The sequence below is a fragment of the Heptranchias perlo genome, chromosome 32 (genome assembly GCF_035084215.1).
Source record: "Heptranchias perlo isolate sHepPer1 chromosome 32, sHepPer1.hap1, whole genome shotgun sequence".
In the NCBI taxonomy this organism is placed as follows: domain Eukaryota; kingdom Metazoa; phylum Chordata; class Chondrichthyes; order Hexanchiformes; family Hexanchidae; genus Heptranchias; species Heptranchias perlo.
The window spans coordinates 20,805,484-20,830,584 of record NC_090356.1 but is presented as its reverse complement, the minus strand read 5'-3'; the positions used below and the strand labels follow the sequence as shown (position 1 = coordinate 20,830,584).

The 25,101-nt window shown below is 44.1% G+C and overlaps 1 protein-coding gene across 4 annotated transcripts in view; it reads left to right on the top strand.

Moving 5' to 3' along the window:
• Positions 1-25,101, top strand: part of vps13d (vacuolar protein sorting 13 homolog D) — a 229,771-nt gene that overhangs the window by 173,843 nt on the left and 30,827 nt on the right. For all 4 annotated transcript variants that reach the window (XM_067970599.1, XM_067970598.1, XM_067970597.1 and 1 more), the window contains 2 exons: positions 14,149-14,281; positions 15,492-15,687. In XM_067970599.1, the coding sequence (XP_067826700.1) occupies positions 14,149-14,281; positions 15,492-15,687 (329 nt within the window). The remainder of the gene's footprint in view (positions 1-14,148; positions 14,282-15,491; positions 15,688-25,101) is intronic.

Sequence of the window (25,101 nt, the reverse complement as noted above, 5' to 3'; positions counted from 1 at the left end):
TGGAAATCACAATTGCACTTTTTGTTGCTGGTCACGGTCTTTCCCAGGTGCCTGGGGGAGTTCCAAGCAGGTCACCAAGCAGAAAGTATAATGTTGTCCTGTGTGGATGAGCTGAGCATTTAGCTTCTGCACAGCCAGAAAGAATGGTAGGCAGCAGCTGTTTGTTTACATTTGCCAATGCCCGTGTGACTGCCTCCCTGGGATAATTGCATTTTATGGTTCTCTGTTCATCTGGAGGCAGCAGGCTTACTGGCCTGAAGTTGGGTCTGCCACCGGCCACATTACTGAAATGCAAAGGGGCAGTAGAGTGTGCTTTGTGTGTCTGTCCTGCAAGGGGTAGCTGATAACATTTGCTTCTGGGAGACCATCAGGAAAACCACCTTCTGAGGTGGTCTTGGCTGCTCTGGATGCAATGTTGCTGATATTTTTACCAGATCTTCCCAGCCGCTGCCCTTAGTGAAAACAGCAAATATACTTTGGGGTCGCTGCTGGCATTAGGAGCCACCAGCCCTAGTGCCCCACTAAACCCTGTTTCAAAGCAGCTTTGGTGTTTACGTTGCTGTGACCCACTTCACATGCTGAATGGTATTAAATTACCAGCAGGACAGCATGGTTCCCCATGGGGCAGAATGTGACTGGAGAATTGCATTCAAAGATTTACTCACATATAATCACACATATCACATTTCAGCAAAAGATTTAAACTCAGCATGTAGAGGTGGAAGATTTTACACCAGACTAAGTCCAAAGTAAATTTTTGCTGTGTTTACAGAATTGGCAACAAATGCTGACTTGTCATTGCTGATTGTCACATTTTGGAATTTCTTAAACATTTTTACACAAGGACTTTGGAAAAGAGTTACATTTAAAGATTGTGTTTTAAAGCAAAGTATATTTAAAAAGATATTGAGATGAAAGGTGGTTAAAATGCCAATTTTCCCCAAAGATTGTTAACACAAAGCAATTCATTACCCTGTCTCTGTAATCAATAACACCTCACACTCATTGTGTTGGGAGGTCCCTGGTCCTCAGTGCTAGGCAGGGGGTGTCCGGCAAAGGCCCTCTCCGGTTATGAACACAAAAGATAAAAGATGGAGGCAAAGAGACACACAGGCAGTCAGTTTCTTAAAACAAGAATCTGTGAGAGCAAGCTTTGGGCAGGCTTGGAAGGAGAATGCAGAGGATGCCTAGTTGCAATTTTGTCTAAGTCAGACAAGACAATCCTTTGATGTGGGGAAATGTAGTATGTCCATTATTTTTGTATTACACAAAGAAAAGTTGTAATTGAATTAAGTAAGTCTGGTCAAACTGTTGTTCTGTATCACCACTTGCTGTAAAATCAGCTTAACAATTCATCTCTGGCATTGTCTTACCAGGTGTTTTCTCAGTCTGCCTTTTAAAAGATTGGAGCGACACATAGGGGTATGAGTATCTGGTTCAGATCGCAAGGGAGCACCATTGTTGTGCCCCTGAGTTATGCTATGGTATAATTAGATATTGGCCGGTGTGAGTCTACTCTGGCACTCGGGGCGTGGGAATCCCATATGAGACCGACTACTGAACTCAAAAAGGTATCTCCAGCAGACCCAAATTTGTAATGCCAATTTTCCAGTTGCCAGCAGTTCAATTAATGGACACATGGGACTAATTGGAAGGATTTTTCTTTAATCTTAAGGACAGGTGGTCTTGCCTTAACACCATTTCTCAATGGTTATGCAGACCCAACTAAGTCTGCCAATGGACATTCAAGAGGTGAAAAAAAGTAGAGTACTTTGAACAGTCTTCATGTTGATGGTGCACAAGGTTGACGGATGATTGATAACATTTGAATAGTGAGAAGGGTATGTTGAGTTGCTGTCCCTCACACTGAGTGATGGTTAGCATGCCCGCTCTGTAAATGTGCCTTAAGTCAGCAGCTCAGTGCAGGTAGTCTTGTCCCACTCAAAGTGCAGCAGTGCATTACATCAGAAAGCTTAATAGTGTTTTACTCACTGAGCAAACCTTCTGGCTATTGGGGAAGGCATGGCAGGCAGAAACTAACTCATAGAGCACAGCTTTAAAGTAACTACATGTGCAGTTGTTTTTCCTGTTACTTCGGCTGCAGCCTCTATAAATGGAGCAGATTACAAAGGGACCCGCTATAGGATCACTTCCTGAAGCCGTTCTACACTATAAAAGTGGTGTTAATTAATTATTGCCTTGTTTGGAATACTGCTAATAGAGGACTAGATGAGAACTGGATACAACGGGTTATTTCAGTGGAAATGTTTGTTACTCCATGAGTAAGTATCATCTTCACTTCTTTCTTTGCAATGACCCCCACTCCCATTGCCAAGAATATCATTGAATTTGTGTGGTATGTATTGTGAGGGAATATGGCTTTGGCAGCCCTGAAACGAAATGCAGAAAGCATTCAGCTTTCTGGTTCAAGGCGTCTGATAAATTTTTCGTTGCTTATGTTGTGGCACCAGTTTCAGGAGAGCACCCCTATGCTGTTTTCCATTGGACACTGGCCAGAGGTGAAGCTAACAAATCAAACACTAATTCATGGGACCCAATAGTGGATCTACAGTTAAGCCACCTTGGATAAGAGAGCTGTGAAACCCCAGGGGGAGGCAGCGGAGAGACCTGAATGCTTGCAGTGTAACGGTGCTTTTGAGCCTTCTTTGGCTATCTATCATGAGCTGCTTTTATATTGATGTCAGTGGGGTTTCTGCCCAAAGCTCAGGTCTCGTGCAGCCAGCAGTAACTCCCTGACAAGTTCAGTAAATCCATTTTTTTAAACCAGCTCTTCCCAGTTTAGTGAATCCAGCAAGTTTTTGCAGTTGCCAGTAGTTGCACAATGCCCGTGCTTCGAGAACATGCCACTGACACTGATATAAAAGCAGTTGTCTTATCTGGAAGCTGTAGGGCACAAAGCTTGGTTATCATTTCTGCCTTTAAGTGGAATTATTAAAGCAGAGTCATTCTTTTTATGAAGGGGATGATTTTTGGGCAAGTTCAGAATCTATACGGGCATCTGTGTATGAAGCTTGTGCTAGTGCTCTTTGGTAATGGCATGGTAGCTTCATGTACTCCCACTCACTGTTTCCCCTCCCCACCCCCACTTCCCCAAGACACTGATCATTTCAAGTGACCGTTGCATGTTGATGACTAGAAAAGCTACTAATTGTTTTTCAATGCTGACATTCTGCATTTGTCTAAATGGATCAAAATAAATAAATCCCCAGGGATAGATAGTATTTACCCCAGAGTTCTGAGACTGGAGAGATCATGTATATTATATGAGGGAGTCAGTGGATAATTTTGAGTTACTGGTACATTGGAAACGAGTTCATATGGTGCCCATATTCTGACAAAACAAACACTGGCAACTACAGACCCATTAGTCTTGTTTCCATTCCATGTAAAATAATGGAATTGATTATCAGGAGTAAACTTGAGGATCATCTGTACAATAACCTATTTAACACAATCAGCATACATTCAGAAGGGAAAAATCTTGACTGACCAATGTCCTCGACTGCTTTGAGGAAGCAACAACCCAAGTAGACTGTGATTATCCCTATATCACAGTGTACCCCAACTTCCAAAAGGCTGTTGATAAAATGTCACATGAAAGGCTATTCATTTAACTCAAAGCTGTGGAGATTCAGGGTTTATGTCTAAGTTGGGAGGAAGCAGTGAGTTGGGTGCTTTAGGGCTCGGTACTAGGATTGTTTGTAATTTATATAAATGACCTAGAATCAGAAATTCAATGGCAAGTAGTCAAATTTGCAGATGATACCAAACTAGGAGGGGCAGTGGAATCAGCTTAGAAATTGCAGAATGAGTTGGACAAGATATGCAAATGGGCAGAGCAATGGCAGATGAAATTTAATACAGACAAGTGGAAAAATAGACGACATATGAACAGGTGTAGGGCATTCAACCCTTCAAGCCTGTTCCGCCATTCAATGAGATCATGGCTGATCTATATCCTGACTCCATTTTACCTGCTTTGGCTCCATATCCCTTAGTACCCTTGGCTAGCAAATATCTATCAATCTCATGCATACTCCATGAATTGTGTTGAAATAGCTAAAGATGAAGCTGGAAGAGTAATAGACCTGACTCTTAACATGTCCAACCAATGCAGAGAAGCAATTAACAAAGTCAATAGGATGTTGAACTACATAGTGTTCAAACTTTATAGTTTCCTGGTCAGACTACACCTTGAATACTGCATCCAATTCTGGTTGTCAAGAAATTTGAGACATTCAAGTGCTGGACGCAGTGCAGAGAAGATCCACAAGGCCGTTCTCTAGTGTCATGGTCTGAGCTTTGAGGAATGACTTGGGCTTTTTAGCCGAGAAAGAAGGCATGTGAGATATAGGATTGTTATGGGTATAGAGAAAGTTACCCTGGAATATTACTTTAAAATAAACTGCAGGAGTAGAACTAGAGGGCACATGTTCAAACTGGTAAAAGGTCATTTTAGGACTCTTATCAAGAAATTCTTCACACGGAGTGATCAATATATGGATTAAATTCCAGATAGTGTAGTGGGGGCAAAATCCTGAGAATCCATTTAGGAAACAGTTGGATGCTACATTTGGGGCGACGTTTGGATCTCTCTGCATGGATAAATTAAGATGGGCCACAGAGCCTTCCTCATCCATAATTGTGTTGTAATCTTGTGGATGTACTTCGCCCTAGGCACTGAGGGTGTAAGCAGGGTGTAACAACAGGCCGGACCAGTCTCTGTTTTTGACTAATGCTGAGTAATTTTGTTTTATTTTAAAATAAACCTGTCTTTATGGGATTCAATGCTCAAAAATATTATGAGTTGAGTATTTCATAAAACCAAGCTTCTGATGGATTAGCAATATAGTGAAATGCCCTCTCCAGTACTTTACAGGTAAATACGGTGATGAGAATTAGCTATAAACATTTGCTTTTTATTTTCTGCTCCTTTTATGGCAATTTCCTTGTTTCTCTCCTGAATTATTTGACCATACATTCCTTGTGTGAAGAATTTCTTGATACGAGTCCTAAAATGACCTTTTACTCGTTTGAAATGGTGTCCCCTAGTTCGACTCCTGCAGTTTATTTTAAAGTAAAATTCCAGGGTAACTTTCTCTATACCCTTAACTATCATGTAGGACATAACAACCAAGTCTGATCCTGTTCTCACCTCACGTGCACATGTTCCAGCATGGGGCATTGGACAGTTATTAGGGGCCCGATATTACCATGGCGGCGGGTGCGCGGTGTGGGGTAGATTGGGCGCGTGGGTAACGCGCCCGGTGAAATCAGTCTGCTCCGCACGCAATTACAGGCTGATTGGATCCACTTACCTGTTCTTCCGGGTTCCCCGCTGCTAAGCTGCGCGGCGGGCGGACTGCGTATGCGCAGTAAGGTCTGTCAGCTGGAGGAGCCCTGTTTAAAGGGACAGTCCTCAACTGACTGATGCTGCAAGAAATAGGAAAAATTACAGCATGGAGCAGCCCAGGGGGAAGGATGCTCCCAGGTTAATGATGCCTCACTCCAGCTCTTATTGGATGGGGGGAGGAGGGGGAGGACAGAGATCTTTCCCCCGGCGGGCGGGAGGAAGCGGCCTGCCTCTGCCACCAAGAAGGCCTGGCTCGAGGTGGCAGAGGAGGTCACCTGCACCACCAACATATCGCCCACCTGCAGACAGTGCAGGAGGCGCTGCAATGACCTAAGTAGGTCAGCCAAAGTGAGTACACTTACTCATTCCCCTACACTCCATCTGCCACATCACCGCCCCCACCCCACATCTCCTTCTGCAGAGCCAACACTACTCTGTCACATCACCCCTCACACCCACTCAAACCTCATCCTCATCTTAGCTGCACTTACTCACCGTGCCAGTATTCATCCCACCACTACCACTCAACCCAATCCTCATACAATCTCATGGCTCTATCTCATACTCACCCTCTCATGCATCTCTTTCACAGTCAGCCTCACTCAACCTGCCACTCCCTGTGCTGCAGCCACAGGGCATGCATCACATATGTGCAGTAGGCAGCGTAAGGCAAACGTGTCGTAAGCATGAAGGGGATGCACAAGGGTGTTTGAGGGTTTGTCATGGTTTTTACTTATATTTAATTTCTGAGCAACTCACATTACATATTATATTGGCACCACTACTGCCACATCTTTGCGAATCTGGTTTGTGCAATAATGCCCTTTCCTGAGGATCACAATGAAGACCCACAACTGATGCCACCCATTGTGTCACTGCAGAGTGGGTGTAGGTGTATTTGCAGGGCTCTTTTGTGCAGACGACTGAGAGACATCGGTGACACCCTGGAAGGATGCGGAGGAGTTGTTGAGGGCAGTGGTGACTTTGACAGCGACAGGTAAGAAGATGGTGCTCGGGCCAGCCGGGAGCAGCTCGGCATGAAGGAGGCTGCAGATGTCCACGACTACATGTCGAGTGACTCTCAGCCTCCGCGTGCACTGCTGCTCAGAGAGGTCCAGGAAGCTGAGCCTCGGTCTGTGGACCCTGTGGCGAGGGTAGTGCCCTCTGCGACGCATCTCTCTCTGCGGTTGCCCTCCCTCCTGCTGTGTAGGTGGATGTGTCACAGCACTGTTGTGGAGCTCCACGTGTCAGAGGTAGACAGCGAGGCTGGTGATGCTGTTCGCCCTCCGAGGGGGTCATGACTGCAGCTACAGCGGCCCCCATCCGCAAGATGTACATCTGAGGGGGTCCGCAACGTAGGTAAATGTGTCTGGACACCGGGGTAAGTGTGCAAGTTGGTGAATTTTGTTGTTAGGAGGAGAGTGGTGGAGGCCAAACTTTGTCCAAAGTGACAGAGTGGCCTCCTGCAATGAGGCCACTCACACTTCCCCCCCCCCCCCCCCCCCCCACCCAACCTGTCAAATGGACCTTTGCAGCTGCCACAGGCTGATGGCTGCAACACGTCCATTAGAACTGTGAGTGTTTTCCCCAGTATGGGAAACAGTCTGTCAGTTGCAAAATCCCATCCCTGCTAAAATAACAGGTCAATCAGGTCTGTAAACAACCTGAAATACCTGTTCAAGTACTTTAAGTGGCACCCCGACGGCTTTAATTGCCGACGGGAGTCCCACATGCGGGGGCTGCGTGCGCATGTGAGCGCGTCAGTGGGGAACCCGGAAATGGGGCGGGTTGAAGCCGGGCTCCCGACCCGCCCCGGGAATCCCCGATTTTCACAGCCCCCCCGCCACGAACGCACCCGATCGCGGGTGCGAAAATAGAGCCCTAGGAGTGGAAACCCTTGCAAATTTTCCTTTTCCTAACCTGAGACACCAATTGTACAAACCACCATGGTTGAGATCAGTGAATTCCACGCAGAACTGGTATCAAACCTGAGACTTTGTGTGGTTCAGCTACTCACTGGACAAGCTCATTGAACCATCAAGAGAGCTTTGTTCCCTGTAATCTTCGTGAGATAGAAGAAATATTTTGTGGAAGTGAGGCCTTCACTTGTGGAATGAAGAGCATTGTTGTTCTTGCTCCACAAACTGAATTTAAAAATCTGTCGTCCTCCCTCTCTGTGTGTTCAGTGTAGAAACCTGTCATTGTCCTCTCTCTGTCTGCTGAGTGTAAAGACCTGGAGCAACGGGGCACATTTCTGATATTCCAAAGTAAGAGATGAAGAAAAATGAGAATGAGGAAACGTAGAATCCATATTTGGTAAAGGCAGAAGAAAAGAAGGATGTATTTCAGGTTTTTTTTCAAGGGGAAAGGTAATTTAATGAATTTTTAAATCATTTTGAACCTTCCCCTCCCCCACCCCAAAATGGACAATCTTTCTACATTAAATAATGCTTTTATATTGCACTTGTTTAGGTCAGAATCCAGAAGAGCATCCAGTTCTTTGTAGCTCTCCAATTCTACTGCTGGGCTCAGGGTCAGATTTAAGCTGATTTAATATTATGCTAAGACCAATGTTAAGTGGTGCCAGCTCTGAACAAGCAGATTTCATGCAGCTGGCTGCAGAGACTGGGAAGACCTGATTAAAAACAGTGCCATTAGCATGAATCTTAACGCTATACAGTAGTGCAAGCACCAAAAGCTACATACGGAGATAGTCTTTCTGAACCTGACTTGACCAAGCATCAGCATGATAATGGCTTGAGAAAAGTTGCAGCTAAAGTTTTCAATGTTTTTTGTTAACTAACTTTATCATAAATGAACTTTGCTCTGCACCGATTTTGTAGAGCTGTTATGCCTTGTGTTTTTCTCTTTGACCTACCCACACTGGGAAAATTATACTCAAGCTTTCCCATTACCCTTTCAAAAAAAAATACCTGATGCTCTCCCCGTCTTTTAAAAATAAATCCAGTGATCATGAACTTTACTGAACAAATGTCTTCAATATTTTTTAAATCACAATGATGACCTTTACTAAAGGTTCTGTTTGCCTGTTTTAAAAAAAAACACACAATGAATTTTACTGAACACTCCCTTTGTGTCTTTAGAAAAATGTTCCAAAATGATGAACTTTATTGCATGCTATCTTTTATTTCTTTCTAAAAGTGTCGGCTTGCCTCAGAGTCAGGCGATTGTGGGTTAAACCCCACTCCAGGGCTTTAACACATCATCTAGACTGACACTTCCATGCAGGGAATCTTACAACACCAGGTTATAGTCCAACAATTTTATTTTAAAATCACAAGCTTTCGGAGATTATCTCCTTCGTCAGGTGAGTAGTCAGGTCACTACTCACCTGATGAAGGAGATAATCTCCGAAAGCTTGTGATTTTAAAATAAAATTGTTGGACTATAACCTGGTGTTGTAAGATTCCTTACATTTGTCCACCCCAGTCCATCACCGGCATCTCCACATCATGACTTCCATGCAGGACTGAGGAACTGCTGCATTGTCAAAGGTGCTGTCCTTCAGCTGAGCCATCTGCCTGTTCCATTCATTCAGATGGCAAATGGCACTATTCAAAGAGGAACAGGTAGTTCTGCCAATGTCGTAACTGACATTCCTCCCTCAACTAACATCTCCATCATTCATCTCATCACTGTTTGTGAGGTCTTGCTGTGCACAAAATAGCTCCTGTCTTTCCTGACAAAACAGCTTTAATTCATTCTATGTGAAGTGCTTTGGGGCATTTGAGGGGTGTAACAAGGTACCATATAAATGCAAATTCTTCCTCTTAAAAAATGAGCAAAGGCACCTGCGATTTGACAGCACTAAAGGTTATGAAGGAGAGAATTGTTTGCTTACTATTTGTAGTGACATAAATCCATCCACGAATATTTTGGTTGGTATTTCTAATAAAATTGTAAACTTTTTTTTATACATTTTGAAATTTCGTTAGAAATTCTGACCAGGAGACATATTCACGGTTAAATTTACAGTATCACTATACAAAATGACCAACACAATTTGTCCCCCACCAGGGGGTAAAAGATTACACAGGGCTGGAGAGGAGTGTATCTCTTCTAACAAAATCCACTCTAACTATACTGTGTGAGTCTAGACCGTCTATGTCGACAGGAACTTAAACCCTGGCCTGAGTTTTGCCTCCCGGGATGCTGAGACCAATTGTAATGCTCCTACTGCTGCCTCAGCTGAGATCAACTAACTCAGCTCGGACCTGGGATCAGATGTGGGATCTTCTGGCCTGTATGGCTCAGTACAACAAGTGTTTTCAGTCAAGTGACTTCCCCTTATTTCAGAATAGACTCACAAGAGACTGCACTAGACGCTCCAGGTTGGTTGTCGCCCTCTTTTTGAATGATTTCTCTGCCCCTCTATCCAGCATCGAACTTGCTGGAGGGTGCACTATAACCACAATATAGTCTTCATGTTTGGAACGTAACCTAATCATTTTGTAGGAGAATTCAACATGTAATAATTGCCATGTAAACTATTGAACTCTCGAAGCAACAATGTAGAACAGCTGTTGGAACAGTAATCTGAAAAAGCTCTCTCATTGTTGAACTATTAACTGCGTTCTTTGGAGTGGCTCTGTCTGCTTGTAAGAGGTGAACTTTTCACCTGAGCTATTAAATTTTTTTTTGCAAAATTAAGTCTTGGAGATGGGCTGTTTCTTTATGTATCAGCTGTCATATTGGGGGGGTGTCATTTATATCAGGTCTTGTTGACAGTTAGTCGAGGCAACGCATGCTGGGCTCAGCACCAAAAAATTCATTGCCATGGTTTTTATTGGCTGACTATTCACACTCCAATCAGACTGCAAGCAGGCTGCACTGTTCAGATAAACAGTGAACAAATCGACATTGTGCTAATGTTAGGTTACTTCAGACCATAATTACATTTCTAGAATGATCAGGGTTTTTGTTCTCTCCTGATTTGCTTCCTCCCTCTCATGAAGGAGCTGCACAGATCCACCAGGTTTGACCTACTTCAGTACCTTACCCAAGCGGACAGTGTTCATGTATGAGTCTGGGCAATGAACGCCCGCGGACTTCTGACAGTGGAGGACCTCGTGGCCAAGCAGAATGTTGTCTGCACCAGTCATCTGCAAATGTGCATTTTCCAGCATGGGTCACTGAATAGCAATCTAAAGGCTGTTGGAATTTTCTCCTCGGCCTAAGGATGCTGAGGCCCACCATTGCAACCCCGTTGCTGTAGCCCCAGCAGAGATCCACTAAAGCTGCCTTTATAATGCTCAAGACTTGTGCCAGAAACATCACTTCCGGACACACCAGTCTTGTCTAGCCAACTGCAACCTGAAAGTAAACTTGCTGGGATACGTCAATACCAGCAGCCAGAATGACATTAAAACTGGTGCCCAGTTTTAGCACAATGTAGAAACAGCTTAAATCAAATCACACCATGGGTTGAGCCTGGGTGTTCCCTGGTCTGCAGAGCGCAGTTTCATATGGAGAAGTGCATTTACCCAATAAGCTGAGTTCTATCCTCATAGATTTCTTCGGAGGAAGCTATAGTATTCATGACTTAGTTCTATTCACTTTTTAAACTGTGATTGTGATGGAGAAGGTCACACTTTTGTAGTATACGCAGGAGTGTGAAACTGGTCTGACTGCTACAGTTTTCCGCCCTTGTGGGGTTCCCATGAAAGCGGATCATCTATTTACCTTAAACCTGTTGAAGGAAGGGAACTTCTGTTGTAGACAGCAGGAATTGGACATCCAGTGGCAGTTATGTTTAAACATGTACACATATGACAACTTTCATCTTTTACTTGGCTATTTATGGAATGAGATGTTAAGGAGCTCAGAATCCCCTATCCTTAATTCTCTTCCCTCCAAAAGGGTTCTTTTTATCCTGTGAGATTTCCTTGGCATGCCTCCTGTGCTTAGTAAATGTGCCCTTCAGGCCATAGCCAGGACCAAGAATTAGTCACTTAGGGAATTTTACAGAAACCTTAATCAGAAGCAAAATACTGCGGATGCTGGAAATCTGAAATTAAAACAGAAAATGCTGGAGAAGCTCGGCAAGTCAGGCAGCATCTGTGGAGAAAGGAACAGTGTTATCGTTTCAGGCTGATGACCTTTTGACAGAACAGGAAGAAGTTAAAGATTTAACAGTTTTTAAAGCAAGTACAGAGCCAGGGGAAGGGGGTGGGTGGGGGTGGGAGGGAAAGAGAGGAGGAAAGAACAAAAGGGAAGGTCTGTGGTAGGGGGGAGGGCAGGAGTGATTAAATGACAAAAGGGATGATGGGGCAAGGAGGGTGGTAATGAGACATGTTAACAAACAAAAGATGGGTCCAGAGGAGCTGTAAATGGCAACAGCAGAACCATTGCCAGTACCTGCTGTCTGGAAAAAATGGGAGCAGTGGCCATGATCTGAAGATATTGAAATTATTGTTGAATCCAGAAGGTTGTAAAGTGCCTCATCGAAAGATGAGATGCTATTCCGTTGAGCTTCATTCGAACAGTATAGGAGGCCAAGGTCAGAGTGGGAGTGGGACGGAGAATTAAAATGGCAACCAACCGGAAGCTCACGGTCATGCTTGCGGACTGAGCAGAAGTATTCAGCAAAGCAATCACCCAATCTGCGTTTGGTCTCTCCATTGTAGAGGAGACCGTATCATGAGCAGCGAATACTGTATACTAAATTGAAAGAAGTACAAGTAAATCGCTCTTTCACCTGGAAGGAGTGTTTGGAGCCCTGGATAGTGGGAAGGGTTGAGGAGAAAGGGCAGGTGTTGCATCTCCGGATGGTGCCGTGAAAGAACGGGTGTTGGGGGTGATGGAAGAGTGGACCAGAGTGTCATGGAGGGAACGGTCCCTGCGGAATGTTGAGAGGGGAGGGGAAGATGTGTTTGGTGGTGGCATCACGTTGGAGATGGTGAAGGATGATATGTTGAAAGTGGAAGCTGGTAGGGCAGAGGGTGAGGACAAGGGGGACCCGATCTTGATTCTGGGAGGGAGGGGAAGGAGTGAGGGCAGAAGTGCGGGAAATGGGACAGGCACGGTCAAGGGACTTGTCAACTACAGTGTTGAGGAAAAAGGAAGACATAGCGGAAGCACTGGTGCGGAAGGTGGTATCATCAGAACAAATGCAATGGAGGCAGAGAAACTGGGAGAAGGGTATAGAGTCCTTACAGGAAGTGGGGTTGGAGGAAGTATAATCAAGGTAGCTGTGGGAGTTGGTGGGCTTATAGTAGATATTGGTTGACAGCCTATCCCCAGAAATGGAGATAGAGAAGTCGAGGAAGGGAAGGGAAGAGTCGGAGATGGACCATGTGCAGGCGAGGGAAGGGTGGAAATTGGAAGCAAAGTCGATGAAATTTTTCCTTTCGGGGCGAGAGCAGGCAATGGCACCGATACAGTCATCAATGTAACAGGAAAAGAGATGAGGGAGGGGACCTGAGTAGGACTGGAACAAAGAATTTCCACATATCCCACAAAAAGGCAGGCATAGCTAAGACCCATATGGGTTCCCATAGCGACACCTTTTATTTGGAGGAAGTGAGTGGAGTCAAAGGAGAAGTTGTTCAACATAAGAACAAGTTCAGCCAGGCGGAGGAGGGTGGCGGTGGATGGGGACTGATTGGGTCTCCGTACAAGGAAGAAGCGGAGGGTCCTCAGGCTGTCCTGGTAGGGAATGGAGATGTACAGGGACTGGTGAAAAGGAGACGGTTAGAGTTAGGAAACTGGAAACTGGCAGAGGGCGTCGGAAGAGTCGCAGATGTAGGTCGGAAGAGACTGGACAAGTGGAGAAAAAAGTGTCAAGATAGGAAGAAATAAGTTCTGTGGGGCAAGAACAGGCTGAACATTGATCATAACCACTGCTCCCATTTTTTCGGACAGCAAGTGCTGGTAAAGGTTCTGCTGTTGCCATTTACAGCTCCTCTAGACTCATGTTTGGTTTCTTAACTTGTCCCATTACCAACCTCCTTGCCTTGCACCATCATCCCTTTTGTCCTTTTTCCCCCCTTTCCTTCTCCCCCTCCCCCCTCCTTTCTCTGGCTCTGTACATGCTTAAAAACTGTTAAATCTTTAAGTTCTTCCAGTTCTGACAAAAGATCATCGACCTGAAATGCTAACTCTTTCTTTCTCCACAGATGCTACCTGACTTGCTGAGTATTTCTGGCATTTTCTGTTTTTATTTCTGAATCTAGGAAGTAATTTGGATTACTTGACTCTAAATTGGGCATTGGCGTCTAGAGAGAAAAAGTTGGTATAATAATGATCTGCCCCTAAATGTGATGATGAGCCTTGTAAATGTGGTAGGGTGTGTGGTATATTCTAACTGGGCTAGTGACATCTAGTCGCATTATATCAGTTCTGGATCAGACTTTGTTTTTATTGTATTGGTGAGTGAGCCAGTTTAGCTTTGAACCTCTAATTGCTGAACTGTACAGATTAGGAAGATTCCCAGGTTTATATTTGTACCATTATGCACTCCCAGGAGGGGAGACCCTGCGCCAGGACCATGCAAGCAGAAAATTTACCGTGTGGTGCTGATCCACGTAACTAGAATTGTCTACGCAAATTCTTTGTTTACTGGGACAATGTCACTGCATGCGATTGCATCAGATCTTTTGTGGGGTGGTAGAGAGGGAGACATTCATTTAGGAATCGTCTGCTGAATTTTGTGTGCATTTGGATTTTGGGTTTAGTGCTCATTGGTGGTAGGCTGCTGTGCCTCACTTCTCTGCCTTTTAAAGTATCAGTGTTTTTTTTAACCTCTCCTACAGTTTGCTGGGACATTATCAGATGGATTGGGAAAGACAATGGACACCAGACACCAGGCCGAGCGGGAATCTATCCGCTATCAAGCAGTGACCAGCGGTGAACACCTTGTGGCTGGAATTCAGGGACTTGCTCATGGTGAGTAGGTGGAAGAGGTGATCCCAGCTTAGTTCACCACTGTAAATGGGTAAAGATTCTGGATTAATACCAGATAAAATCCATAGCTGGGACAAGTAAATATAAATATCTTTCGTGTACTCTATCCAACTGTGGGTATGTAATTTCTAGGATATATTTTACCATTCCTATGGTTTTTGAGGTGGATTTCTTTTTTACAATGGAACCTTTCATCAATCATAGCCAGCTTTCCAGCTGAATTTATAACATTAAAGTTGTCATGCTCCATAATGATTGAATTTCAGAGTAATGCATTTCAGATGTCCTGTCCTCAGAGACAGACGTTCTTTGTAAGCAGTCAAAAAGTCCATTCTTCCTTGTTTGTTCAACCTCCACACACAAGTAGGAATATTCGTCATCCTACAGTGGAAAATTACTTAGGACACTGTCCGTTTAAGAAAATTGCACCCTGGATGTTTTAATCTTCGCCCACCCAGCCAAATCATAGCCCCAATCTGAGGTGGATCTTCAGTTTTATTCTGCTGACTCGAGCAGTGCACATACATAGTCTCCCACAACAGAAAGGGTTCCTCACTTTTTATTTTCACTACTTGATTGTTTTTAAGTCTACCTTCAGTGAGAAAATGTTATCGAGTTTCTGTGGGTTTTTTTAACCATTTTAAAGCCAGTTTTGCATGCCATTTGACTACTACTGCTTTGTCTACCCCTCCTTCCCCCCCCCCCATCAGTGCCAGCAAATTACTTCAAAATTTGTATCAAATGCCATGTAACCCTGTCTTCATTGGCTTCCATCGCTATGAGACTTCTCTGCATGTGAAGTCTGTAGCAGACTTGGATAAAGGCTTAATCGCTGGAAGGAAATCCCCATCTTCAGTATATTGTGCTGTTGTAGAGAAATCTTGGGATCCAATGCAGTGTTTCCCTAAATTACCCTCAGCCCATTTGTTGTGCTCAGTGTGCCATTAATTGTGCCTAGAAATAAATTACTGCCGGATCTGCACACCGTGGCAAAAGCTGAAGTCTCCGCTGACATCACTATAAAGGTTCAGCTGTTTTTAAAGTGAACTCTGTACAAAGATAGAAAGGGAAACTAGTTTGTCTTGGTTCTGATTTTCAGATTATGCTTTCCGAAAATCATCCAAAGTCTCAGGAACGCTGGTTAATTGATGAGGCTTTTTAAAACATTCTCCTCCTTCCCAATCTCCCACAGGTATTCTTGGCGGTTTCACCAGTGTCATTACTTCGACAGTAGAAGGAGTGAAAACAGACGGTGGCGTCAGTGGTTTTTTCTCAGGCCTTGGAAAGGGGTTGGTTGGCACCGTAACCAAACCAGTGGCAGGTGCCCTTGACTTTGCTTCAGAGACCGCTCAGGCTGTGCGGGAAACCACAACCATGAGCAACCACAGGTAAAAGAGGAAACTCAGTTAACACTGCATGCAATTACTTCAGGAAAGAGCATTAGGAATGGGGCATTTCCAATGACCTTTAACAAAACTTTGTCATTTTTTCCAGCTTTGAATGCAAAATACAATTTACAGAAGTTTAAGCTAAAAATCCTGCATCTATGTTAATAGGCAAATAGAATGGAGACATTGAGATATGCTGTTTCATCCCTGGAGCCCAAAATGGGCAGAGGATAGAATTATGGCTTGATTTGTGATGTTTGTATTGCTGCTGATGAAAATTTGTAGACTACATTAACCGTAATAAGTAATGCTCCACATCAGGAGTCACAGAAGTAACTGGAAGGTAATGGGCATTATTTTAAGCAATAGTCTTTAGGTACCCAGTTTACCTTTTAGAAATTTCTGGGCAGCCTTTCATAAATAGGCTAAACTATTTTTTTTAAACAGTGCATTGTTTCTAGACTAGAACTGGGTTGGTACAATTATGGAAGTGTTCACACTGCCTTTGAAGTGAGCTGGCACGTAACAGGCTATGTTCAATGTCCAGGATGCTTTTAGGAAATGGTTGCAATATACACTAATAGTTTATGTACAAAGTGTGCTAATAGCATATATACAGAATGCTAATACTGAATGTACAGGTCACTAATACTATATTACAGGGCATGCTAATACTGTATGTATACGGTTCTATTTGACCGAGATGAGCTTCTGACCCCATATCCATTCCATCACTAAGATCGTCTACTTCAACCTCCGTAACATCACCCAAATCAGCCCCTGCCTCAGCTCATCTGTGGCGGAAACCCTCATCCATGCCTTTGTTACCTCCAGACTTCACTGGCCGGCCTCCCACCTTCCACCCTCCATAAACTTGAGCTCATCCAAAACTCTGCTGCCCATATCCTAACACGCACCAAGTCCCGTTCACCCAACCCCTGTGCTCGCTGACCTACTTTGGCTTCCAGTCCGGTAATGATTCGATTTTAAAATTCTCATCCTTATTTTCAAATCCCTCCATGGCCTCGCCCCTCCCTATCTCTGTAACCTCCTCTGCCCCTACAACAGTGTCAGCTGTGGCTCAGTTGGTAGCACTCTCGCCTCTTAAGTTAGAAGGTCATGGGTTCAAATCCCACTCCAGAGACTTGAGCACAAAATCTAGGCTGACACTCCAGTGCAGTACTGAGGGAGTGCTGCATTATCGGAGGTGCCGTCTTTCAGATGAGACGTTAAACCGAGGCCCCGTCTGTCCTCTCGTGTAGATGTAAAAGATCCCATGGCACCATTTCAAAGAAGAGCAGGGGAGTTATCCCCGGTGTCTTGGCCAATATTTATCCCTCAACCAACATCACTAAGACTGATTAGCAATTTGATAATGACCAGATAATTGTGGGAGCTTGCTGTACGCAAATTGGCTGCCGTGTTTCCTACATTGCAACACTTCAAAAATACTTCATTGGCTGTAAAGCGCCTTGGGACGTCCTGAGGTCGTGAAAAGCACTATATAAATGCAAGTGTTTCCGAGATCTCTGCACTCCTCCAGTTCTGGCCTCTTGCGTATCCCCGATTTTAATCGCTCTATCATTGGTGACCGTGCCTTCAGCTGCCAGGACACTAAGCTCTAGAATTCCCTCCCTAAACCTCCCTGCCCCTCCTCCTTTATGACGCTCCTTAAAACCTACCTCTTCGACCAAGTTTTTGTTCACCTGTTCTAATATCTCCTTATGTGGCTCAGTGTCAAATTTTGTTTGATAACGCTCCTGTGAAGTGCCTTGGGACGTTTTACTATGTTAAAGGCGCTATGTAGATACAGATGGTTGTTTACTAATGTATGAACAGGATATGGTAATACTGTAGGTATAGGGGTCTACTACTGTATGTAGAGAATGCGCCAATAGTGTGTGTATAGGGTTCTAATACTGTATATACAGAGCATGCTAATACTGTATGTACAGGACAGTAATACCATATGTAAGGGACATATTAATACTGTATGTACAGAGATTACCAATACTGTGTGTGCAAGGTGTGGTACTTCTGTGTAACTTGGAGTGAAGTAAAACACAAAATTGCTTCAGAACGAATCATAGGCGTCTGGTGTCACTCCGTGTATGTGCAGCCAGCAAAACAAAAACTGAATAAATCTAAATAAAAGCAACCCTTTTTAAAAGAATGACTACATAGTTAAGAGGGTGTTGCAGTGTTTTAATGTGTCCCAGGATTCAGATGACCTTGATAAAGCTCTTAGCCTTTATTCTCAAGACTAACCAAGTGATTTGTTGTTATAGAGAACCCAGCATTCTTGCTACCAGTTTTGTTATACAAAATCTCAGTACTCCGGCAACAGATTGCACTATTCGTGGGGTGTAGATATTTGTGAGATGTGTCACGAGATGTTGCGCCACACCAGAACACTGGCCCTCGTAAATTACCTCAGCTCAACTTTTTCAATAATTTGCATCCATAGTTTGAGTTATCTATAGGATGGTAATACATTACAATCTGTGTTATCCTACACGTAACACAATCCTAGTTGCATATAATGTAAACCATCTGAATCCCTGGATATAATATTGTCCATAGGGCACTGCAGACTGTATTATCATACATTTTTTTTATCAAGCTGTAACCCATACTTTTCATATTTACAATATTTCAAATAGCAAACTTATCATAGTTATTTGATTTTAAAGAGAATTTAGTTTTTTAGCATGAGGCTTTTCAATCTTGCATGACTTTATTTGACAATTCACTCATTCTTTGTAATAGTCAGTGTTGAGAATTTGCAGGCCTGAGAACACCTGAATCAGAAAAGCAGCCCGGTTTGAGAAGTATCAAATGTGGCAAAATCCAAATATCTTCAAATCTGAACATAATTCACATTTCACTGAAGTCTGTTTTAACCAACTACAGTTACAAGTAAAACCTTATCACATTGCAGCATCTCAACCACTTCACACAGTGAATTGCTTTTGAAGTGCAGTGACTGTTGTGTAGGGAAACATGCTGACCATTCTGTGCCAGCAGTATCCCACAATAAGATAAATGACCAATTCATCCGTTTTTTTTGATGGTGTTGGTTGTGGGGTGGGGGGGGGGGTGGTGTTGGTCAGCGCATCGGGAGAATTCTTTGCTCTTTTAATAATGCTACGGGATCTTTAAAGGCCACCTGAACAGCTCAAACACATAACCTGATTGCGAAACAGGAGTGTTGCCAACTCAGCCAGAAGAGCGTTTACCCTCCCCAGTTATCAGTGCTCCCACATCCCAGGCAATGTATGCAAGGAGTAACATTTGGAGCTGTATGTAAACTAAGCAGAGAAATATTTAACGGTGTTGGATAATGTAGCATTTTTGTTGCACTCAGGGCCGGCATTAGGGGCTTGTGGCCATAGGCAAAGATTTGATCTTTTGGACCCCTAAACAAGATAACTGATTAAACCAAAACAGAAAACTGTAAATGAAAACTCAAACCTAATTTCTGCTGATTACAAACCATGTGGAACTTCGTGAAGGGATAAAAAGCTGCTCTTGAGAGCTCATACACAAAAGCATGCTGAGGCACCAAACAACCACGGTGGTGGAATTGTTTTGTACCTCGAGTGTCAATAAAAGAAGCCAGCCTCTTACCCTCTGCAGATACTGTTTCACAAGTATTAACATATGAATCATTCCAAATTTGGGACTGTCTGTTCATCCGTAGCTGCAGGGTGTTTATATTGTGGATCCGCATCTATCATGTGATGAGGCCACTGCTGCGCTGAAATCGCCCCATTTACACTGTGGGGTGAGTCCCTGAGGGTCAGCAGCAACAAAAGTCGTGAATGTGCACGATTGCACCTTGAAAAATCAAAACAAAATAGTTTTTTTTAAAACATATTGTTCTCTGGAGGCAGACCAGGGTTTATTGCAGAGCATGGGAATGACTGCATTGTTGGGTGACAGCTGGTCCATCCACTGTTTGAAAGTGTGCAGTTTAATAAGAATCAGATATGCAGCAAGCCATAGAGTTATCTTTAAATTTGGTATGTACATATTTATACACTCATCTTATTGCCTCCCAATAATCTGAACACATGGGGTAGGGTAGGTAGAGTTCTGGGCAGGAGATGTGTGGAGATTAAAATTAGCCAGTCTTAAATGTATGCTACCTGTCACATTGTGTAATGCATAACACATTGTGATTGAAAAATAGTTGTAAATTTTAAAAAAGCCTGATTTTGAGTCTAGTGGCACTGATGCTAGTTTAAAGTCTTCTGTCATTCCCCAAGCTGTTTGATCTGTTTCTGCTCTTGTTAGGCTTTTTCCAGTAGCAGTGGGTCTTTTTTCATACCCTGCACATCGCTTACAAGACAAGGTTTACTTGGTGGTGATTGTGAGAACCTAGAAGTTTAGCTGCACTACGATCTCTTTGAACTATTCATGGTCATACACTTCCTCGCCTGAAAATAGACCTAAGGGATTTAAACTGAACGGACAACAGTGTTAATTGGCACCATTTGGGCAGTGTGTTTGGATTTGTGACAGCTGTAAATTCTAAAACATCCCCTCCCCAACAAAAAAGTAAAAAACAGTTTATAGCTGTGTGTGAAGCAGTGTATATCTTTTTTTTAAAAGCTTCTTTTGTTGTCTGACACTCTTTAAAACTGCCTCTCCCAGACCTCAAGGCTCACCTTTTATTGTGTGTTTTGTGCTGATTTCTTTGACCCAGGTTTGCTTTCAATGTCCTTAAGTCTTATTAAGTAAAGGTTGCTGTTGGAGCAGGTCTGCCAACACTCCTTTAATAGCAAACAGTGAATTCGGTGAAGTGTGACTGAGTTCCAGAAAGTCAGTAGAATGTGAAGTGGCCTTTAGTGCATTGTTTAACAGGATGCTTCAAAGCTAGTAATGCACACAAGGGTTTAAACAGGAAGTTTCAATTGTAACCAGAATGACTGATGACTTTAGTGTGTGTTTTACGAGCAAAACCAGATTTTTCAGACCTTATTATTGCATGTGTGCTGTGTCAAAGTGTCCATTCCAGCTTCTCTCAGCATTACGATTTGGTTCCTCTTGATGCATCTGATCACCGTTGACTGCGTGAATAGTTGAATACAGGCTGAGCAACAGTTCTGCATTGTGACGGTCATCCGACTGGATCTGTATCATTTAAGAACATAAGAAATAGGATCAGGAGTAGGCCATACGGCTCCTCGAGCCTGCTCCGCCATACATTATTTTATGCCAGACAGCTATGCAACAATTTTACTTGCCAAGAGTATTTTCTACACAGGATGTTCTAGATTTATGTGATAGTTAGCCTAGATCTTGTCATGCTTCTATGGTAATTTCTACCTGAATCTTCCTCTCATGTTCCTCCTAAATTGCAAATATGCAATTTACATACTCCTCTCACCATCCTGAAATGTTCATGTTGTTTTCTGCTGGAGCTCATTATTTTCCAGGATCCTCAAACCATGTAACTTATTACCTCTCCCAGGCTGCTTTTATGTTAGCATCGAGATGGGGTGGTGTTTGCCCTCCAGTTCCATGGTTCTTGTGCAGCCAATGGCATTCCCACTGTAAACCTGACATAAACTCGGACCAGCATTCAGGAAGACCAGGTTTTTTTTTAAACCAGTCCTTCCTGGATGCTGTTCTCAGTGAATCCGGCAGGTTTACATTGAGGTTGCTACTAGATACCTGAGACGTGAGCTTCAGGAACCAGCAGCACAAACCAGCACCAATGTAAAAACAGCTTTTTGTCTTCCCTTTCATACTGCCATACATTGTTATTTGAAACCCAAGGTTGGCATTTCCTATGATCACTATTGCTTGATCAACCTCGTTTTACTGTTCTCAACCTTGGTGGCATCATGCACTATGGGCCTTGACCCTTCCCCTTTTTTTAAAAAAGAAAGGAGCCTTTCATGGCTTTACTAATAAATCCAAACTGGTCCTAAAGGATTACCAAGATGAGAACCGGATGACTATCAGATATTAATCTAATTCTGTTCGCAGTACAACTTCAATTCTGATAATGATTTAATTTTAGTTCCAAATATTAAAGTCACTGCAGTGAGATGCAAACTTCTAACTGAGGATAGGGTTACCATTGCTTTCATCCTAATATAAACCCAAAGTAGCTGAACCATGTTGTTCTGCATGCGTCCAAGCAGCAAGAAATACCATTGCAGTATTGATAATCTTAGTGAACTTTTGATTACTATCGCTGCAAACCAAATGTAAAATTGCCAGGACTTGCTGACCCACTAAAAATGGTTTACGCAAGTCTTGGCAATTTTATATGTGATTTGAGGCCAGTTGCACAAGACCCATGCTTTCAGAAGCCAGCAGCACCAACGCAAGTTCTGTGCAATATAAAAGCAACTTTTGTCTCTCTTCTCCTGTGCCTCTCTCCCATAAGTGGAGGGTTTTTTTCTTAGTTAAATTCCCTGCTTGTGTGCTGTCTCAAGTTAACATAAAGGAGCCCCGAAATTCCTGCTGCATTGGCAATGCAAAGTTGCCTTTATCTGAGGGGCCGGGGCAGGAATTTGAGACAGGACCCATTCACACCAAGTCTCTGCCTCTTTTTTGACTCAATCAAAATTTCACCTAAAATTACTTCCCTGCGGACATCACATAAAGGCAGGACTGGCAGGATTTTTTTTTTCAAAAAATATACTTTATTCATAAAATTTGCAGCAGTTCATACAATACAGTTCTCATATCACATTCCAAACATACACAATATCGATTATGCAATTTGCAGGTTACATCAAGTACAGTTCAATGAAACACATTGGACATAATTACAGTTCATGACACTGTAGGGTTCCTCATTGCATCATAATCAATACAGGTGATTCATTACAGATTCATTGCAGATTTATTGCGGGTACATTACATCAATTTTGAATTTTACATTCTGCCCGAGGGGATTTTTCCCTGATTGCAGCCCCTCGGTATACAATGGCGGGAAAGCTCTAAACAGTTGCCTTTCCCCACAGAGCCTTTGCGGCGGCCGCACCCATCCTCTGCGTCCCTCAGCACGTAGTCCTGGACCTTGGAATGTGCCAGTCTGCAACACTCGGTCGAGGACAGCTCCTTGTACTGGAAGACCAGCAAGTTTTGGGCAGACCAAAGGGCGTCTTTCACCGAGTTGATGGTCTTCCAGCAGCAGCTGATGTCCGTCTCAGTGTGCGTCCCCGGGAACAGCCCGTAGAGCACAGAATCCTGTGTTACGGAACTGCTCGGGACGAACCTGGACAGATACCACTGCATCTCTCTCCAGACCTTCTTTGCAAAGGCACATTCCAGAAGGAGATGGGTGACGGTCTCGTCTCCACCGCAGCCTCCTCTGGGACAGCGCGCAGTGGCGCTGAGAGTCCGGGAGTACATGAAGGATCTGACGGGAAGGGCCCTTCTCACCACCAGCCAAGCTAGGTCTTGGTGCTTGTTTGAAAGCTCTGGCGATGAGGCGTTCTGCCAAATGACATTGACAGTCTGCTCGGGGAGCCAACCGACAGGATCCACCATCTCCTTTTCCCTCAGGGTCTCGAAGACATTACGTGCGGACCACTTGCTGATCGCCTTGTGGTCAAAGGTGTTTTTCTGCACAAACTTTTCCACGAAGGACAGGTGGGCTGAACGGTCCAACTGGACGGAGCGTTCCGTGGCAGCGTGGCCAGGCCCATCCTTCTCAATACCGGGGACAGGTAGAACCTCAGCACGTAGTGACACTTTGTGTTTGCGTACCGAGGGTCTATGCACAGCTTGATGCAGCCGTACACAAAGGTGGCCATCAGGATGAGGGCCACGTTGGGCACGCCTTCCCCCCCCTTTCTCTGGAGATTTGTACATTGTGACCCTGCGGACACGGTCCATTTTTGATCTCCAGACAAAGTGGAAGATGGCTCGGGTGACTGTCGCGGCGCAGGAGCCAGGTATGGGCCAGACCTGCGCCACGTACAGCAACACCGAGAGCACCTCGCACCTGATGACCAGGCTCTTGCCCACGATCGAGAGGGATCGTCGATCCCACAGTCCCAGTTTCTGCTTAACCTTGGAAATACACTCCTCCCAGTTTTTGGTGCACGCCCCGGCCCCCCCGAACCAGATCCCCAGCACCTTCAGGTAATCCGACCTGACGGTGAAGGGGACAAAGGATCGGTCGGTCCAGTTCCCAAAGAACATGGCCTCGCTCTTGGTACGATTCACCCTGGCCCCCGAGGCCAGTTCGAACTGGTCACAGATGCTCATCAATCTGCGGACCGAGAGCTGATCCGAGCAAAAGACGGCGACGTCATCCATGTACAGGGAGGCCTTGACCTGAGTACCTCCGCTGCCTGGGATGGTCACCCCTCTTATGCCCGCATCCCTCCTGATGGACTCGGCAAAGGGTTCGATGCAGCACATGAACAAGACGGAGGAGAGAGGACAGCCCTGCCTGACTCCAGATTTGATCGGAAAGCTTTCTGATTCCCACCCGTTGATTGAAACTGCGCTACTGATGTTTGTGTAGAGCAGTTGGATCCAATTGCGGCAGGATTACATCATCCACCAGAAATCCTGCTGGTTCCACCTTGGATGTTGCGAGCTCTATGCATGCCTGAATGAAATGTGCCAGGACCACTTCCTGGCTGAAATGGGGGATTAATTATCTTTTGAAGTGATCAATTGCTGTGGGGGAAGTGGCAAATTTGAAGGATCTTCACCAGGCACAACCAACCATTCTTACACTGCAACAGAGTGCCACAGTGCGATCCACGGGACATGTGGAAGTTCTGCTCTGCCCATGATCTATCATCATGAATTTCCAAGCTTGTATGTTTACAGACCATTTAGTAGATTAAATTAAAAGGCCAGTTGGCCAAGGAAGTGGATGTCAGGGCATGTTAAAAACCTGTGTTCCTGGAAAGGCTATACTAATAGCAATAATTAACATTTGTGTATTTTATACTGGAATAGGGAACTAAGCTCTGAATTAAAGCTATAGCCAAAGCAAGCACTTTAATCAGTTCTCAATCCAGTATTTCGGCTTAAAGTGAGTTGGATTGCCTAGGAACTTTTGAAGCTTTATTTTGAACTTTTTCAATGTTGCCACAGCACTAACAAGACAGTCAGCTTTTTGGATGTGGTCCTTTATGAGAACAGTTCCACTTGCTGATGTGTTAGTGACTTTATCCAGTAAGTAGCTGAGCCATAGAGACCAGGGAGCAGCCAGGTTCAAATATCATAAAAGTCTAATCTACGCTGAGTTAAAAAGGAGCAAGGAGGGGGAGAGATGTACAAATGCTGGAAATCTACAGGTCATCGGTCAGCGTCCAAAAGAGAACAAAATAGATCCCCATTGGTGTCTGATGAAGAATCTACACCCAAGGTGTTAAATTGCCTTTTCTCTTTCAGATGCTGAGGCACCCACAGTATCTTTCC